General features: G+C 37.4%; 6 protein-coding genes across 6 annotated transcripts; 1 reads left to right on the forward strand and 5 right to left on the reverse strand.

Moving 5' to 3' along the window:
- Positions 1 to 1574: 1574 nt before the first annotated feature.
- LOC309690556 (gamma-crystallin M1) lies at positions 1575 to 2351 on the forward strand. The gene is made up of 3 exons (XM_082507666.1): positions 1575 to 1614; positions 1698 to 1949; positions 2052 to 2351. The coding sequence occupies exons 1-3, from the start codon at positions 1606 to 1608 to the stop codon at positions 2325 to 2327; spliced, it is 537 nt and encodes a 178-aa protein (XP_082363792.1). The 5' UTR covers positions 1575 to 1605; the 3' UTR covers positions 2328 to 2351.
- Positions 2352 to 4730: 2379 nt separating this feature from the next.
- On the reverse strand, positions 4731 to 5555 carry LOC309690560 (gamma-crystallin M3-like). Its single transcript, XM_082507671.1, has 3 exons — positions 5507 to 5555; positions 5138 to 5377; positions 4731 to 5021 (listed from the first exon to the last, which is right to left on the reverse strand). The coding sequence occupies exons 1-3, from the start codon at positions 5519 to 5521 to the stop codon at positions 4743 to 4745; spliced, it is 534 nt and encodes a 177-aa protein (XP_082363797.1). The 5' UTR covers positions 5522 to 5555; the 3' UTR covers positions 4731 to 4742.
- A 2428-nt stretch (positions 5556 to 7983) lies between these two features.
- LOC309690562 (gamma-crystallin M3-like) lies at positions 7984 to 9210 on the reverse strand. The gene is made up of 3 exons (XM_082507673.1): positions 9186 to 9210; positions 8840 to 9082; positions 7984 to 8399 (listed from the first exon to the last, which is right to left on the reverse strand). Exons 1-3 carry the CDS (start codon positions 9195 to 9197, stop codon positions 8124 to 8126), a joined length of 531 nt encoding a protein of 176 aa, XP_082363799.1. The 5' UTR covers positions 9198 to 9210; the 3' UTR covers positions 7984 to 8123.
- Positions 9211 to 10189: 979 nt separating this feature from the next.
- On the reverse strand, positions 10190 to 10983 carry LOC309690553 (gamma-crystallin M3-like). The gene is made up of 3 exons (XM_082507657.1): positions 10922 to 10983; positions 10566 to 10808; positions 10190 to 10483 (listed from the first exon to the last, which is right to left on the reverse strand). Exons 1-3 carry the CDS (start codon positions 10949 to 10951, stop codon positions 10208 to 10210), a joined length of 549 nt encoding a protein of 182 aa, XP_082363783.1. The 5' UTR covers positions 10952 to 10983; the 3' UTR covers positions 10190 to 10207.
- A 1679-nt stretch (positions 10984 to 12662) lies between these two features.
- On the reverse strand, positions 12663 to 13399 carry LOC309690559 (gamma-crystallin M3-like; the record flags this gene model as incomplete). The annotated part of the gene is made up of 3 exons (XM_082507670.1): positions 12663 to 12941; positions 13032 to 13274; positions 13367 to 13399. The coding sequence occupies 3 exons, from the start codon at positions 13397 to 13399 to the stop codon at positions 12663 to 12665; spliced, it is 555 nt and encodes a 184-aa protein (XP_082363796.1).
- A 3512-nt stretch (positions 13400 to 16911) lies between these two features.
- On the reverse strand, positions 16912 to 17648 carry LOC309690558 (gamma-crystallin M3-like; the record flags this gene model as incomplete). The annotated part of the gene is made up of 3 exons (XM_082507669.1): positions 16912 to 17190; positions 17281 to 17523; positions 17616 to 17648. 3 exons carry the CDS (start codon positions 17646 to 17648, stop codon positions 16912 to 16914), a joined length of 555 nt encoding a protein of 184 aa, XP_082363795.1.
- Between the last annotated feature and the right edge of the window lie 389 nt (positions 17649 to 18037).

Raw genomic sequence — 18037 nt, forward strand, 5'->3', positions numbered from 1 at the left:
AGAAAGAATCTGTGTATAACACAATGATACATTAATTTCATGACTATCTGTCATATTCTACATACTAATACTAGGTATTTGTACCATTATTTCTTATCGACATTGCTGAATCCCTTATTATGTTGGTAATCATAAGTATTTATAAACTTAATAAAATAACTTCTTTTCTTATGTTTGAATTTTTATATTAATATTATTAACTTAATATTGTAATTTCTTTTGAAATCGCCCAAATTCCACTCTTTAGGTCAAAGTTAAACAAAGCCCTAATGTCAGTCAGGAGATATATGTTTCCAGATGTGATTTTCTTTTAGATTTTTCTTATCAAAGTTGTAGACCACATGGAGCAATCCTTCTTCAAAATCCCAGCTCACGATGTTCACGATGGCTCATCAGTATTTCTACTTACGACAAACTAGTTGAATTGAATTTGGAAGAATCGTCTAATATATACGTCTCACTTGAACAACTGTATAGTTATTATATAGCCTAGAACCCAATCATAACAACAGAGTCTTTTTTCAGGACTTCCTAATAAACTCAACTTTTCAAAATAGTGTCTTTATATAATTTTAGTTACAGTGCAAGAAGAAGAGGCAGATCAGTGATAGAAATGAGTGTTTCTGATCCAAATTTGCAAAAACGTTTAAACAAATGCCTGCAAATGAAAAAGTAAATTAATGCAACTGAAATGAATTGGTGCAATATCACCATATTGCTAATGCTTTTTCTCCAGCCAGCTGCTGTTAAAGTATTGCAAAAAAGGAACAACCAGATGTTGCATGATGGAATTAGAGGAGTGACACATTTTTAATTTTAATTTCTTTAGAATTAAGCTGTGTGAATGCAAATTAAAGTATTCTCCATAGGTATATGTACATAAACTGTCTGAACTTTTAATATTGCATAAATCCATCTACTGCTAACCTACTTTTTAAACTTTTTTAGTAACTCATCAAAAGTAAGAATACTGAATAATTAGTTACTATATTTTATGAGATTAGAATGTTGATAGCTGTGTCTGTGTTTGTTTAAAGGCTGTGTATCTTACTGTAGCTTGTGTATGGCCTTTCATCTCATGATTATTTATCCCACTTTAATCTTATAGTATAATAACATCTGTAAGAACTTAATAAAGCATGCAGATTCTCCTTTAAATGAAGCTCAGTCTTTTAAGTTACGGAACATATTTCTTATTATCGAGAGTCCTGAAAGCCGGCAGTTAGTATATTTATTTCTTTGTATTAACGGAATCTTTCCACAGTTTGTCAGAAGTTTACCACAGATGTAGCCTGATGTCATGTTCTTTCCATCCCTGATTACTAACTGTATGTGAAGAGCCTTCTGACTCAAAATGGAACACACACAAAGCATATGCTTATAATAGACAATACGGATGACTGCTGCCAGAAATGTATGGATGGAGAACCATTGTTAGTCATTTATAGGCCCCGTTCAGCAAAAGTAATACTGCTAATTCATCAGCTTTGCACATTTGAATAACAACACATCATGGCCCCTGGGATTTTGTATAAAAAGGCCCTGGAATCATGGAGTTGGCAGAGCAAGTTGAACCATCCACTGGGAACAACCTTAACCACCATCATGGGCAAGGTAATGGGATGATTTTTACTGTAAAAGGAAGCAAAAATAATCTTCTTTAATCGATTTACTGATTTATCATTTTGTTTTTTCAGATCGTCTTCTACGAGGACAGGAACTTCCAGGGTCGCTCCTATGAGTGCACGAGCGACTGCTCTGACATGTCCTCCTACCTGAGCAGGTGCCAGTCCTGCAGGGTGGAGAGCGGCTGCTTCATGGTCTATGAGCGTCCCAACTACATGGGCATGCAGTTCTTCTTTAGGAGGGGCGAGTACCATGACATGCAGCGCATGATGAGCATGGGAATGATGTTTGATTCCATCAGATCCTGCAGAATGATCCCCTTTGTAGGACGTGCTTCACTTTTGCTACTATAATTTTGATTCATTATTAACTTTTAAAATGCGCCTTAGTAATCATACTTACATTTTCTCTACATTTAATTACAGCACAGAGGCCAGTTCAGGATGAGGATCTATGAGAGGGAGAACTTCGGTGGTCAGATGTACGAGCTGATGGACGACTGCGACAGCATCATGGACCGCTACCGCATGTCCGACTGCATGTCCTGCAACGTGATGGATGGCCACTGGCTGATGTACGAGCAAGCCCACTACAGAGGCAGGATGATGTACATGAGGCCCGGAGAGTACAGGAGCTTCAGGGACATGGGCATGAGCGGGATGAGGTTCATGAGCATGAGGCGTATCACTGATATGTGCTAGACTTCTGTATTTGACTTCAGTAAATAAAAGCAATGTGTACTTCATAACCACATTTGTCACATGCACTTTCTTTATCTTGCTACATTTTTTATGTAGCTACATCTATGTACCTAACTGCAAGAAAGCATTCCCTAACTATACCCCAAATTCCGTGTTACTCAATAACTAAATATATACATAATTATCAGGTTCAACTTAAAAAATAATAAGAACGATCAGCAGTTTCATAGCAAAGTCAAGACAGCTTCCATTCAGTAAATGATGAGGCTAAGTCTATAGAACAACCCTAGGCTTTTGCGTTTAGCCATCCTCAGTTAGCATACGAACTTTTATTCTGGAACTAAAGACTATAACAACTAGGACAAATAAGACTGTAAATACAACAACAGCATAAGCATTCAAATCTGCAATAACTGACCTACGAAGCTCAGATACAGTAATGTTGTTAAAACTGATGTATTAGCCCAGAACGTCACTTAATATTTCACTTCATCATGCATTGTCAATATTTTTCCAAAAATGTACTTTTTTGGATTATAAATATTATATTTAATTAAAAACTGAACAACTAAACAACTAATCAAAATATCTACACTCTTGTTTGTAGCACCAAAGAAAAATACACCTAATTTACCCATTTTTCATTGAACACACACACACAAAGGAGGAGGAGGAGAAGAAATATATAGATAGAAATATATAGAGGTCTATTGAGAATAAACAAATTTTTTTCGATTTTCGATTTTTTCCCCCGTTTTTTTCCTATTGAAAAACACCAAAATAATTATTTGCCTAATTAGCCTAATTTAGCAAAATAAACTATATTAATATTTACGTTTTATTTTATTAAAATAAAAAAATAAAAATGATCTAATAAAAAAGTAAATTCAATAGCTTTTCTTTAATTGTTTAATTTGGTAAAATGAAAACAAACAAACAAACAAACAAGGAATATCACAGATCTAGGTCGACTCAAACACAGGACTCAATATCAAGTTCAGTGCATTTATTTACAGTGAATAATGCGTAACACAGAAGATCAACAGTAGCGATGGTCCCAGTCCCCTCAGGCAAGGTTTTCCACAGAGCCACACTTTCCCACAGATTCTCTCTACAGATCACCAACACAGGTTTCTCTGGGAGGATCACAAGTTCACAGGGAAACAATGAGTGAGATTCTTCCTTGGAGGAAAGTAGGAACATGTACAGAAGCTGTAAAACAAACCAGCGAGGACTGAAGGTCAGCCACCACTGCCTTAAAAAGTTGTCACAACAACGACATCAGGAGCAACTGTGAGACTGAGTGAGACACACACACACACACACACACACACACAGACGCACACACACACACACATAGACAGAGGAGAGGTAGAGTGCTTATAAGAGAGAGATAGATAGAAAGTAGTGAGCCAACTGGAGAGGACAAAGGGAACATGACAGTAACATCAAACGAAGATCTTTTTGTAATGCAAAAATAATTTCAAATTTTGATTTATCTGACCTCTAACAGAGGAAATTTTCAATTTGCTTCAGTCCATTTTAATCAGCTTTCAGTGTTTTTCCTGATGATATGTTTCATTAACCTATATTTGCGGATGGCACAGCAAACTGTGCTCAGAGACAATGATTTCTGGAAGAGTTCCTGAGCCCATACAGTGCATTTCCATGAAGCTGCCTGAAGGTCACACGTTGCACAACTACACACAACCTTTTGATGATATACTGCACATCACGATGACATATTAAAAACTCATATACTCAACTCTGCTGAACCCGTAAATGCATTTTATGAATAGCATGTCCTATATATGTGACTATGTGTTATAACCTGCCAGCTTTAATTTAATTAAATTGTAATTATTCTAACTAGAAGGGAAACAGCATATGCTATTGAAAAATATTAAAGAATTAGTTGCCATTTATTCTGTATGCTGCTTTTTATGCATACATTTCCTCATATTCAAAATTACATTTGCACAATTAATAAATTATGTGTAATTTAAATTGTTGTGCCTTTTTACAGGTCGTTGCATGAATAAAAAGGCAAATGTTGCAGAACAGAAGGACTGCATTCACATATTCTGCATTTCTAATATTGCGGTGTATTTAATGTATTTATAATTTGCCTAAATGTAACCATTTACTGTGGTTACATTTACAGATATCAATAAAAATGGTGATATGCTGTCATCTGGTGGTGTGCAGCATAGTGACCCTAAAGGTTTGCTGTTAAACTGAATACACAGCATAGCACTTAAAAGTTAGCTGTTGCTAATTTATACAAAAATGTAGCCTATGTTTGCGTGTCTTATTTTGGTTTGTTGTGCAAGTTTCCGATCACTCAGTGACAAATTCAATTAAAAGAGAATTATTAGATTTTTATTTAAAATCATGCTTTTATACACTGGTGCTCTAATAACAGGAATCCATGATGCGCCTCATGCTATTGAACCTCATCCCGCTCATTCCCATGTCCCTGAAGCTCCTGTACTCTCCGGGCCTCAGGTACATCATCCTGCCTCTGTAGTGGGGCTGCTCGTACATCAGCCAGTGGCCATCCATCACGTTGCACGACTGGCAGTCGGACATGCGGTAGCGATCCATCATGTTCTCGCAGTCGTCCATCAGTTCGTACATCTGACCTCCGAAGTTCTCCCTCTCATAGATCCTCATCCTGAACTGGCCTCTGTGCTGTAAATTGAAATGAATAACAATGAATCAAAGAGATCTCGTTAATATTGCTTTCGCCAGGTTCAGCATCTTACACCATATGTCAAATATTAGAAGGAGTTTTCAATTTACAGTACCATGGGGATCATGCGGCAGGACCTAATGCAATCACTCATGCCCATACGCTGGTAGTCAGAGTACTCTCCCCTCCTGACAAAGAACTGATTTCCCATGTAGTTGGTACGGTCGTAGACCATGAAGCAGCCGCTCTCCACCCTGCAGGAGTGGCACCTGCTCAGGTAGGAGGACATGTCAGCACAGTCGCTGCTGGTCTCATAGGAACGACCCTGGAAGTTCCTGTCCTCATAGAAGATGATCTGAAATTGAAAAAAAGAGAAAAAACAAGGACTATTTGATATCGTACTTTTTGCATCGCATCCACATTTGTTCAGCATCCAATCAAATGCAAAAAATCCGAACAATGAAATAGCCAAAGCTGCACACACCTTTCCCATGGTCATGGTTTCAGTTAGGACTCTTTAGGCTCAGAAGGACTGCACAGTTTTCACGACATCCCACGAGTTGCTTTTATACCTGACCTCACGCCGAAAGATACATGACCCCATTGTTCAAATTCCTGACAGAGCAACATGGAGCAGAGGCCCCCCGTGTACGTTTCAATTCAAAGGGACCTTCAACGGATCGTGATTTGCAGGGGTTGCATTTGTGAGAAGAGGCCCCGCTGTGTATTGTCTTTGCAGCTGAATAACAGAGAGAGCGTGTTTTCCACAAACATAGCATTCTTTGAAGGCCTCATTAAAGTTTTCATCTCTAATGTTTCACAGGTGAAAGAACATTCTGTTTTTTTGTTCTTTTTGCCAAAATTAGCCAAAAACCAAATCTTTAAAATCTGTTAAAATTTAATTGGACTCAATAGAGGATTGAATCAATTCATTAAAACTGAGTAAACCTATAAAACCTATAAGGGACAGATAATCTACTGATATGTTAGTCTAAATATGTCTCCATCAAGTATTTTTTGGCCCTCATTTAGTTTAATGTAATGAATGAGATGTTGCCAATGAATTTCATGGATATCATGGTGATTTATTCATGAAGCTAATCCTTACATAATTTGTAGATGATATTCAAGCCCTTTCATAACAAGTGTACTGCAGGTGATTTCTTCTTTTTTAACCCATTAACTTGAATACTGGAGTTATATGCATGGCTGTGTGATTGACATGTCTCTTGACACTATTAGCTGTAGACAATGGCTGTTGTCTGAACTGGACCTCTCAACTGCATTTGTTTTGTTGGTGTCTTCTGGAGCTTTTTTAATGGAATTACTTGGCAAATGTTTTCATGTGATGTACAGTATGGTCTCACTTCCATTAAATGTGGGCATTTTGATGAGGGAAGTTATAGTGCTTTATTAGGCTGTTAGCACTGAGTAGCAGATAACTGCTGCTGTGACTTGGAGCTATATAAATAAAATTGAACTGAACTGAAATTGAATTATTTGTACAGCATGCTAACCAGGCTTTTCCACATTTCTACCTGGCTTAGGATTCCACTCTGTCATCCAAACCTGGTCACTTTTGGCTCCCCAAGCAAGCAAGCAAGCAAGCAAGCAAGCAAGCAAGCAAACAAACAAACAAACAAACAAACAAACAAACAAACATTGGCCAAAACATTAGCACTAACGTCTTAAAATGTGTTCCAAAACCAGTGGGTGACCTCAAAGTGGAAATGTTAATGTTTTATAGCTGATGAAATGTTTTATTTGTTAATGAAATTGTCATTGACAAATTAACAGTGGATGTCCATGCAGTCCTCCCATGACTTTCCTTCATATGTTTGTATGAGAAAAAAAAGACTTTTTCTATATTACTGTAATTTCTCACATAAAAACAATACACTGGGTATAGATGTAGGTTGTTACGATCTGGAGTTATACTCTTTGACTTAAGCCATTAAAACAATAAATCAAAATCTCTAAAAATCAAAGTAAGATAGTAAGATCCTCGGTGAGGTAGAGTAACTATTGCTTTCTTCTTTTAAGGTTTCCTAGCTTTAAATTCTACATATTTTAGTTTTCTTTACAGTTTAACACATTTCCAGCTGCTGTTTTCTTATGAGATTATTTCTGACTTATAATAATAATTTTTAGACAACAACAAGCATTGTTTGCCTTTTTCAGGCAGTCTGATACAGATGGGTCAGATATAAGTGTTCGCTCTCGGATATGATGTGAAAAACAAGGTTTGTTATAAGGCCAATGTTGATACATGGCCATATAACTGGATCAGAACTAGATTGTATTTTCTTCTGAAAGTGACAAGAATGACCGAAACAGTGCTCTTACTGTGAATATTTATTGGAAGAAATCTGATGTCGCAAGTCGCAAGAAAAACATCTTTCATTTTTTGATGTGAAAAATACTTTCGTGCAACAACCTTTGGCTTTTAATTGGAGTCACAAAGACCAAGTTTCCTTTTTGATGGTCACGTCAAAACAAATAACTAACTTCTGAGTCAACTGATGCTATCAAATGAATATGTGTACAGACTTGAATATTGCCATTATATTAAAAGTGCAGTACAAGGAAAGAGAAGGACATTTTTTTCACATGCCACAAATCTGTGTTAGCACATGTTGATGGAGTCCGTTATGTTAAGGTAGAATGAACGCTTCATGGACTGTGCCTTTAAGAACTGATCAGTCACTACATTATATGCTACAAAACAAATCAGGCATAATTAAATAACTATATGAGTCTAACTGAAAATGTTCAAAGATACTTGAAAATATTCTTAATCACTTTTTAAAAATCATCAATAACTCCAACCATATTTACAATAATCTTCAGAAGAGACGAGGTCGCCTGGAAAACCTGGAAGATGTATGTATATTTGAATAATGCCTAGGAGAAAATAATGATGGGGAGCAAGACTTTACCAAATCTTATTTTCTGCTGTTTATTTTAATTTTGGAATCACATAACACAATGTAAAAGGATAGTTAAATCACATTAATTGATTACCACTATTACAAATTGTGTATGCCATCTGGTGCATGAAAATTCTTTTATTTCTTTACGAGATTAAAATGTATTTGTTGTTAACAGGATTCATTGATGCGTCTGATGGAGCTGAATCTCATTCCGTCATATCCCATGTCCCTGAAGCTCCTGTACTCTCCGGGCCTCAGGTACATCATCCTGCCTCTGTAGTGGGGCTGCTCGTACATCAGCCAGTGGCCATCCATCACGTTGCAGGACTGGCAGTCGGACATGCGGTAGCGGTCTTGGAAGTTGTCGCAGTCGTCCATGAGCTCATACATCTGACCTCCGAAGTTCTCCCTCTCATATATCCTTACTCTGTAGGACCCTTTGTGCTGTTAATATTACAATGTAAGGATGAATTATTTTATATAATAATCTTAGCAATAAACCTTATTTATAAAGTATTCTTTAAACCAAGTTACAAAGTGCTTCAAAGAAAGAAATTGAAAAGAGAGACATAAAAAAATTTCCTAAAAGTTTTAAAATAGTGCTTCAAGAAAATATTTAAGTTGCTATTTTGATTTCAATGGACGAACTGTTCCACAGTGTGAGAGAGTTAATGACAGAGGCCCCAAACCAGCTAAGCCTTATTACCAATTTAAGGAACCCAGACCAGCGTATGTAAGAGACGAAGGTTTTGATATACTATTCATTCTGTGAACTATGTTGATGGACATTTTGCAAAAGCCATATCACATATGACACATATGTTATTATTATTATTAGGCCGTATTAGTTTATATATGAAAGTTTAGCAATCTCGGTACTGTACCATGGGGATCATACGACAGGATCTGATGCAATCGCTGAAACCTATCATACGTTGGTAGTCTGAGTACTCGCCCCTCCTCATGAAATACTGGTTTCCGATGAAGTTTGGGCGGTCGTAGACCATGAAGCAGCCGCTCTCCACCCTGCAGGAGTGACACCTGCTCAGGTGAGAGGACATATCAGCACAGTCGCTGCTGGTCTCATAGGAGCGACCCTGGAAGTTCTTGTCCTCGTAGAAGATGATCTGGATCCAACAGACGAGGCAGAATTCAGTAAACATTTTAAAATCATAGCTTTTGTTTTAGGTCAGAAAGATAAAAATGATCTATTTTCTCTAATACACGTACCTTGCCGTGCATCGTGGCTGATAGACTGAATGACGCTATAGCAATCCTATCCCAGATTTAAGCCTTTTTTATAGCTAACGTGACATCCAGACAGTTGATGTCACCATTGTATGGAAACCATGAGTCAGCAGCATCCAATGTTAGTCCCTCTGTGAATGCTGATGGCAAAGGGTTGTTATGCATCCTCTGACAGGCTCTATTATTCTAGATCAAAAGAGTTTCTTTGTGATTACCTTGAAAATGATTTAGTGTTTTTATTTTGTGGTGATATACTCAAAAAGTAGTAGAGCCGTATTTAAATGTAGTTATTTGTGCTAGTACCACAAATGCTGTTGTTAAACTGATACTACACCCTGAATGTATGTAAATGGTAATGCAATGGTGCTTAAGCTAATTTATAAAGGTTCATGTTTTTTTTTTTTTATCTATACTGTAGCAAATAATTGGTTGATGTTAGACACATACACACATGCTTACTTATAACAAGGTGGTGCTTTTCTTTGGTTTGTATTTAACATTCATTTCAGGCGTAATCTGAAGGTATTATGTGGCATACTATAATATAACATTTCAGTGAAAGTTTAAGTGGAAAAAACGATTAAATTAAATATTATATTTACTTTGTTTGGGGTTTTAAGTTAACACTGCTTAATAACTTACTGATCTGCAATAAAGAGGTTTTTAATCAAAACTAGACTTTGACGTGGTTTAATAGAACAACAATATTTAATGTGTGCTGTGTATAATACTGGGATTAGTTTATAAAACTGTGGCACACTTTTTGATTATTTATAGAGAATTAAATTTTTCCCCCAAGTTCATGTGGTGTATTTATTATTTTATTAAGTTGATGGTGATGGTGTGTGTCTCTAGAGAATAATGTAACCATTTCATTGTGTTTTTCCCCTTTCAAACCCCTTTAATGATCGTTTATTCACTATATTAGAGGAGATAATAAAGAACAACAGAAAAAGTCACTGATGTAAGATTTTGTCTTTATCTTTTATTTTTTGTGAATTTGTTTAGCACATGTCCATGATGCGCCTCATGCTCATGAACCTCATCCCGCTCATTCCCATCTCCCTGAAGCTCCTGTACTCTCCGGGCCTCATGTACATCATCCTGCCTCTGTAGTGGGCTTGCTCGTACATCAGCCAGTGGCCATCCATCACGTGGCACGACTGGCAGTCGGACATGCGGTAGCGGTCCATGATGCTGTCGCAGTCGTCCATCAGCTCGTACATCTGACCACCAAAGTTCTCCCTCTCATAGATCCTCATCCTGAACTGGCCTCTGTACTGTTAGAGAGAATGGAAAAATAATGTGTTATGGAGTTTGCACTTGTACTAGAAACAGGATTTCATGCTGCATTCTACCTACCATGGGGATCATACGGCAAGACCTGATACCACCGCTCATGCCCATCATGCTCATGTAGTCAGCGTACTCGCCCCTCCTCATGAAATACTGGTTTCCCATGTAGTTGGGGCGGTCATAGACCATGAAGCAGCCGCTCTCCACCCTGCAGGAGTGACACCTGCTCAGGTAGGAGGACATGTCGGCGCAATCGCTCATGCACTCATAGGAGCGACCCTGGAAGTTCCTGTCCTCGTAGAAGATGATCTGGAAAAAAGGAGTGCATTAGTTCATTTAGAGTTCACCGAAATAATACGATCTATATTCTGTATGCTCTACAACATCAGTGCATATGACGTTCATGACGTTCATAAGCTCACCTTGCCCATGCTCATGTCAGTGGTGGACATACTTAATGATGAGCTGCTGCTGTTGCTACTGCTACTGCTGCACTGCTGTCCTCTTTGGTTTAACCCTTGCTTTTATACCTGACCAAACCCTACAGAGTCAGTGGGCCCCCATTGTTTAAACCCCTGACCCAGCAACATGGTATAGAGAGCTGTACCAGCATGCGGTACTGTGTCATATAATCACATGATTGGGCAAGCGAAGACTTTAGAAATTTGACCTTTTGACGAGTAACACAAAGCCTCTATTCTCAGCTCTAAGGTTGTCGTGCCCATTTAGATGCATTAAACCAGAGACCTTCAATCAGAGTAACATAAAAATAATTGATTAAGGTTTTGTAAAGTAGAAAGAACTCACAGTGCATGCTAATGGAATGTAGATGTTTATTGCACATTTTTTTCTGGACATAAGTTAAAATCAGCAACTCAGAAACTGAAAAACATTTTGTAGAATTTGCACTATTAATTGTCATCATCATGATCATTTATTTGGAGGATTATAGATATATTCAGTTTTAGCATGGTTTATGTGTCTGTTTTTAACATTATGTTTGCATAATTTTGCAGTGTTCGATTCTTGTAGTATCTGATTTGATTGCCTTCTTAAATAATATAAATATTTCTCAAATTGATAATTGTATTTTACTCTGTAAAAAGGCTAAATCTAAATACTCTGTATTTAGATTTAGCCTTTTAGAACCTTTTGGCTCTTTATTTATGAATTGAGCTTATGGCAACCATTGTCTTTTCTTGCACCAAATAATAAATAAAAATAATAATACAAGTGGAAACAGATGGCACAATCAGTATTTTCTTAATATGCAACATGTTAGAATTAACTTTCACAGTACAACAATCTAAATAAATGTCTGATTTTTTTTAAGTGTCTTGTTTTTAACTTCAGGAGTAAAACCACAATGACCAATTATCCAAACACAGTAAATAATGACTCACTGTCTGTATTGTTCCTGATGCAAACAGAGTCATTGTTAAAAACTGAATAATTTCTGGGATTGTTTATATTAGACACATCACCTTTAAAACGAAAAAACAAACAAACCCCAATACATGTATATGATGGCAACAAATTTTTTATTAATAAATATACAACATGTCACAGTATTTACAATTTCATTATAGGGTGTAGGTCTGAGTCACTTCAACCGTATCCTCAAGCAATTTTTAAGCACTTGTAGCTTGTAGCTAAATACTGGACAGATAGTTTCAGAATTCATTTAGTGATTAAAAATAAGAAAATAAGAATAAAAGAAACTTAAACTATTAATGATGCATAAAACCAAATTTTAAGCTAAAAAATTTAACCTAGATTAGCATCATCAGATGTTTTTATGACCAAGTTAGTGTCAGTCAGATGACACTTACACATGACATAAACAGAAAACATGTTACTTTGACAATTGTTTGAAAATTCCCTTATTTTGATTTTATCTTTCAGTTTTTGAAAATGCTAATTGGTATTCTATTCAAGATCACACTTTATATTATCAGGTATCATCAGCTGAATACAATTTAGAATCAATATTTGCTTGCTATTGTGTTTGTTGCAGATAAAATTATAAAACTTCAAATATTTTCAGTATATATATGTATCACAACAATGTATCATTTTTTTCATGATGAGTTAATTAATAATCTCGACAAAGGTCAAAGTACTGTAAAATTATTTTATTTAGTGGCATTGGACAGTGAACATTTAGTAACAGGAGTCCATGATGCGCCTCATGCTCATGAACCTCATCCCGCTCATTCCCATCTCCCTGAAGCTCCTGTACTCTCCGGGCCTCATGTACATCATCCTGCCTCTGTAGTGGGGCTGCTCGTACATCAGCCAGTGGCCATCCATCACGTTGCAGGACATGCAGTCGGACATGCGGTAGCGGTCCATGATGCTGTCGCAGTCGTCCATCAGCTCGTACATCTGACCACCAAAGTTCTCCCTCTCATAGATCCTCATCCTGAACTGGCCTCTGTACTGTAGGGGAAACAGTTCACAACAAAGAATTTGAATATATAATTCAAGCCTATCTGGAGGAAAATGATATCCACAGCACAGCTTTCCTACCATGTGGATCATACGGCAAGACCTGATGCAGTCTGACATGCCCATCATGCTCATGTAGTCAGCGTACTCGCCCCTCCTCATGAAATACTGGTTTCCCATGTAGTTGGGGCGGTCATAGACCATGAAGCAGCCGCTCTCCACCCTGCAGGAGTGACACCTGCTCAGGTAGGAGGTCATGTCAGAGCAGTCGCTCATGCACTCATAGGAGCGACCCTGGAAGTTCCTGTCCTCGTAGAAGATGATCTGAAAAACAGCAAAATAAAATCCTTCTTTAAAAAGCAGCAGTTATTTGGAAGCAGTAATCACTGTTGATTAAAAAAGAAAGAAATCTGTACCTTGCCCCTCATGTTCATGCCAGTGTTGCTCATGTTGCCTGCCAGTGAGTAGTTACTCCTATTCTGTCCTGTTCTCTACCTGGTTTAACCCTTTTCTTTTATACCTGACCAAACGTAAAGAAACCCCTCCCCTACACCAGAGAACCCATTACTCAGCAACTTGCTAGTGAGGCCCACAGAAAGCAAAGGTTAGGTCCATTTTTTTTATAGACACTGGGCACCAGCAGTCTTTAGAAAGGCCTTTTCTCTTTTTACAGAATGCATTTTCAACCGTGCTTGTGAAATGTGAATAGGTTGGCCCATGTAATTGTTAAGAATTGTGTTTATGACCCGTGTCACACATAAACTGTCAAAACTGGGTGTTTGAATTGTTTTTCACGGTGAACATGCTTGTTTCCACTGTAGAATATGAAAAATAAATTGACTGTAGCAACAAGACATTTTAAATTAGTTGCTGATACATTTACATACAACTACATCGTACTCCATCAGAAATTGTTTATATTGTATTTTGGTTATAAATCCTCAAACGGATAAAGAGGAGGAAGAATACATCAACAAAATATTGACTGTGTTAGACAAATGCAAGTATGATATCATGTAACTGTGAGATTAGTGTTAATTACAGAGTGTTTGTTTGATGTTTTTGATCGTTTGACCTTTGGGTAGGTGATGACCCCACCTTAACACTAACTCTAACTGTACAATGTGTGATGTTTCTTTTTATTAAATTATTCTCCCAGTCTTAGCCAAGGGCACAAAGAAAACACCACAAACTTTACCCCCAAAAAGTCAGTTTTGGCTTTCTCCAAAATAAAGGAGAGATTTTTTACCTATGGCTTAATGTTTGTTATACCCTTACCATAACTAAAGAAGCCGTGTACAATTTTGCCTTCATTCTGTAAAAACTGAAGCTGTTTTATCCCTCACTTATAACAACATGGACGTTATTTGGAGTTGTGGTTGCTCGTTTTCCTTTTGTTTGCTTTGTTCATTTGTCTCTTTTAATTCTATTTTTTTATACTTTTTCAACATGTTCAAAATAAAGATTCAATCAATCAATCAATCAAAACCTTTTGACGAGTAACACAAAGCCTCTATTCTCAGCTCTAAGGTTGTCGTGCCCATTTAGATGCATTAAACCAGAGACCTTCAATCAGAGTAACATAAAAATAATTGATTAAGGTTTTGTAAAGTAGAAAGAACTCACAGTGCATGCTAATGGAATGTAGATGTTTATTGCACATTTTTTTCTGGACATAAGTTAAAATCAGCAACTCAGAAACTGAAAAACATTTTGTAGAATTTGCACTATTAATTGTCATCATCATCAAAGTCAAAGTCAAAGTCAACTTTATTTGTCGATTCTTCCACATGTACAGGACATGCGGAGAATAGAAATTGCGTTACTCTTCACTCCCTAGATAAATAGCAAATGAACATTTAAATATATTTAAATATAAAAGTGATTAAAAAATGCAAGTAAAATAATTAAAAAGTAAAAATTTAAATAAATACAATTTTACATATAACAAGAAAGCTATATAATATACAATATAATGGGTAAGTGACATTGAGTGTAAACCAGGCAGAGTAGTGCAAATAGGCAAATAGTGCAAATGGAGATTTAGTAGTGTACGGTAAGAGAAAGTGTAACAACAAAGTCTTATGAGGTAGTGGCAGTCCAATGCTCCACAAAGTGACTGGTAACTGGTGCAGGCCAGTGAGTGAGTCAGAGAGTGTGTGTGTTTGTGTGTGTGTGACAGAGTTCAGTGAGACCGTGGAGGAGAGAGGGGAGAGGGGGCAGAATCGGGAGGGAGTTAAGCTTCCTGACAGCCTGATGGATGAAGCTGTCCTTCAGTCTGCTGGTCCTGGCCTGGAGACTCCGCAGTCTCCTCCCTGACGGCAGCAGCTTGAAGAAGCTTTGCATTGGGTGTGTGGGATCAGCCGCTATGCAAAGGGCTTTTTTAGTGAGACGGGTGCTGTAAATGTCCTGGAGGGAGGGGAGAGAGACACCAATGATCCTCTCTGCAGCTCTCACTATGCGTTGGAGGGTTCTATGACAGGACGCATTGCAGGCTCCAAACCACACAGTGATGCAGCTCGACAGGATGCTCTCGATGGTGCCTCTGTAGAAAGTGTACATGATGGGGGCTGGTGCTCCTGCTCTTCTTAGTTTGCGGAGAAAGAAGAGACGCTGCTGTGATTTCTTGGCCAGTGCTGTGGTGTTGTACGTCCAGGAGAGATCCTCTGTGATGTGCACACCCAAGAACTTGGTGTTGCTCACTCTCTCCACAGACGCTCCGTCATGATCATTTATTTGGAGGATTATAGATATATTCAGTTTTAGCATGGTTTATGTGTCTGTTTTTAACATTATGTTTGCATAATTTTGCAGTGTTCGATTCTTGTAGTATCTGATTTGATTGCCTTCTTAAATAATATAAATATTTCTCAAATTGATAATTGTATTTTACTCTGTAAAAAGGCTAAATCTAAATACTCTGTATTTAGATTTAGCCTTTTAGAACCTTTTGGCTCTTTATTTATGAATTGAGCTTATGGCAACCATTGTCTTTTCTTGCACCAAATAATAAATAAAAATAATAATACAAGTGGAAACAGATGGCACAATCAGTATTTTCTTAATATGCAACATGTTAGAATTAACTTTCACAGTACAACAATCTAAATAAATGTCTGATTTTTTTTAAGTGTCTTGTTTTTAACTTCAGGAGTAAAACCACAATGACCAATTATCCAAACACAGTAAATAATGACTCACTGTCTGTATTGTTCCTGATGCAAACAGAGTCATTGTTAAAAACTGAATAATTTCTGGGATTGTTTATATTAGACACATCACCTTTAAAACGAAAAAACAAACAAACCCCAATACATGTATATGATGGCAACAAATTTTTTATTAATAAATATACAACATGTCACAGTATTTACAATTTCATTATAGGGTGTAGGTCTGAGTCACTTCAACCGTATCCTCAAGCAATTTTTAAGCACTTGTAGCTTGTAGCTAAATACTGGACAGATAGTTTCAGAATTCATTTAGTGATTAAAAATAAGAAAATAAGAATAAAAGAAACTTAAACTATTAATGATGCATAAAACCAAATTTTAAGCTAAAAAATTTAACCTAGATTAGCATCATCAGATGTTTTTATGACCAAGTTAGTGTCAGTCAGATGACACTTACACATGACATAAACAGAAAACATGTTACTTTGACAATTGTTTGAAAATTCCCTTATTTTGATTTTATCTTTCAGTTTTTGAAAATGCTAATTGGTATTCTATTCAAGATCACACTTTATATTATCAGGTATCATCAGCTGAATACAATTTAGAATCAATATTTGCTTGCTATTGTGTTTGTTGCAGATAAAATTATAAAACTTCAAATATTTTCAGTATATATATGTATCACAACAATGTATCATTTTTTTCATGATGAGTTAATTAATAATCTCGACAAAGGTCAAAGTACTGTAAAATTATTTTATTTAGTGGCATTGGACAGTGAACATTTAGTAACAGGAGTCCATGATGCGCCTCATGCTCATGAACCTCATCCCGCTCATTCCCATCTCCCTGAAGCTCCTGTACTCTCCGGGCCTCATGTACATCATCCTGCCTCTGTAGTGGGGCTGCTCGTACATCAGCCAGTGGCCATCCATCACGTTGCAGGACATGCAGTCGGACATGCGGTAGCGGTCCATGATGCTGTCGCAGTCGTCCATCAGCTCGTACATCTGACCACCAAAGTTCTCCCTCTCATAGATCCTCATCCTGAACTGGCCTCTGTACTGTAGGGGAAACAGTTCACAACAAAGAATTTGAATATATAATTCAAGCCTATCTGGAGGAAAATGATATCCACAGCACAGCTTTCCTACCATGTGGATCATACGGCAAGACCTGATGCAGTCTGACATGCCCATCATGCTCATGTAGTCAGCGTACTCGCCCCTCCTCATGAAATACTGGTTTCCCATGTAGTTGGGGCGGTCATAGACCATGAAGCAGCCGCTCTCCACCCTGCAGGAGTGACACCTGCTCAGGTAGGAGGTCATGTCAGAGCAGTCGCTCATGCACTCATAGGAGCGACCCTGGAAGTTCCTGTCCTCGTAGAAGATGATCTGAAAAACAGCAAAATAAAATCCTTCTTTAAAAAGCAGCAGTTATTTGGAAGCAGTAATCACTGTTGATTAAAAAAGAAAGAAATCTGTACCTTGCCCCTCATGTTCATGCCAGTGTTGCTCATGTTGCCTGCCAGTGAGTAGTTACTCCTATTCTGTCCTGTTCTCTACCTGGTTTAACCCTTTTCTTTTATACCTGACCAAACGTAAAGAAACTCCTCCCCTACACCAGAGAACCCATTACTCAGCAACTTGCTAGTGAGGCCCACAGAAAGCAAAGGTTAGGTCCATTTTTTTTATAGACACTGGGCACCAGCAGTCTTTAGAAAGGCCTTTTCTCTTTTTACAGAATGCATTTTCAACCGTGCTTGTGAAATGTGAATAGGTTGGCCCATGTAATTGTTAAGAATTGTGTTTATGACCCGTGTCACACATAAACTGTCAAAACTGGGTGTTTGAATTGTTTTTCACGGTGAACATGCTTGTTTCCACTGTAGAATATGAAAAATAAATT

Source organism: Aulonocara stuartgranti (genome assembly GCF_965226115.1).
Source record: "Aulonocara stuartgranti genome assembly, chromosome: 16".
Lineage (NCBI taxonomy): Eukaryota > Metazoa > Chordata > Actinopteri > Cichliformes > Cichlidae > Aulonocara > Aulonocara stuartgranti.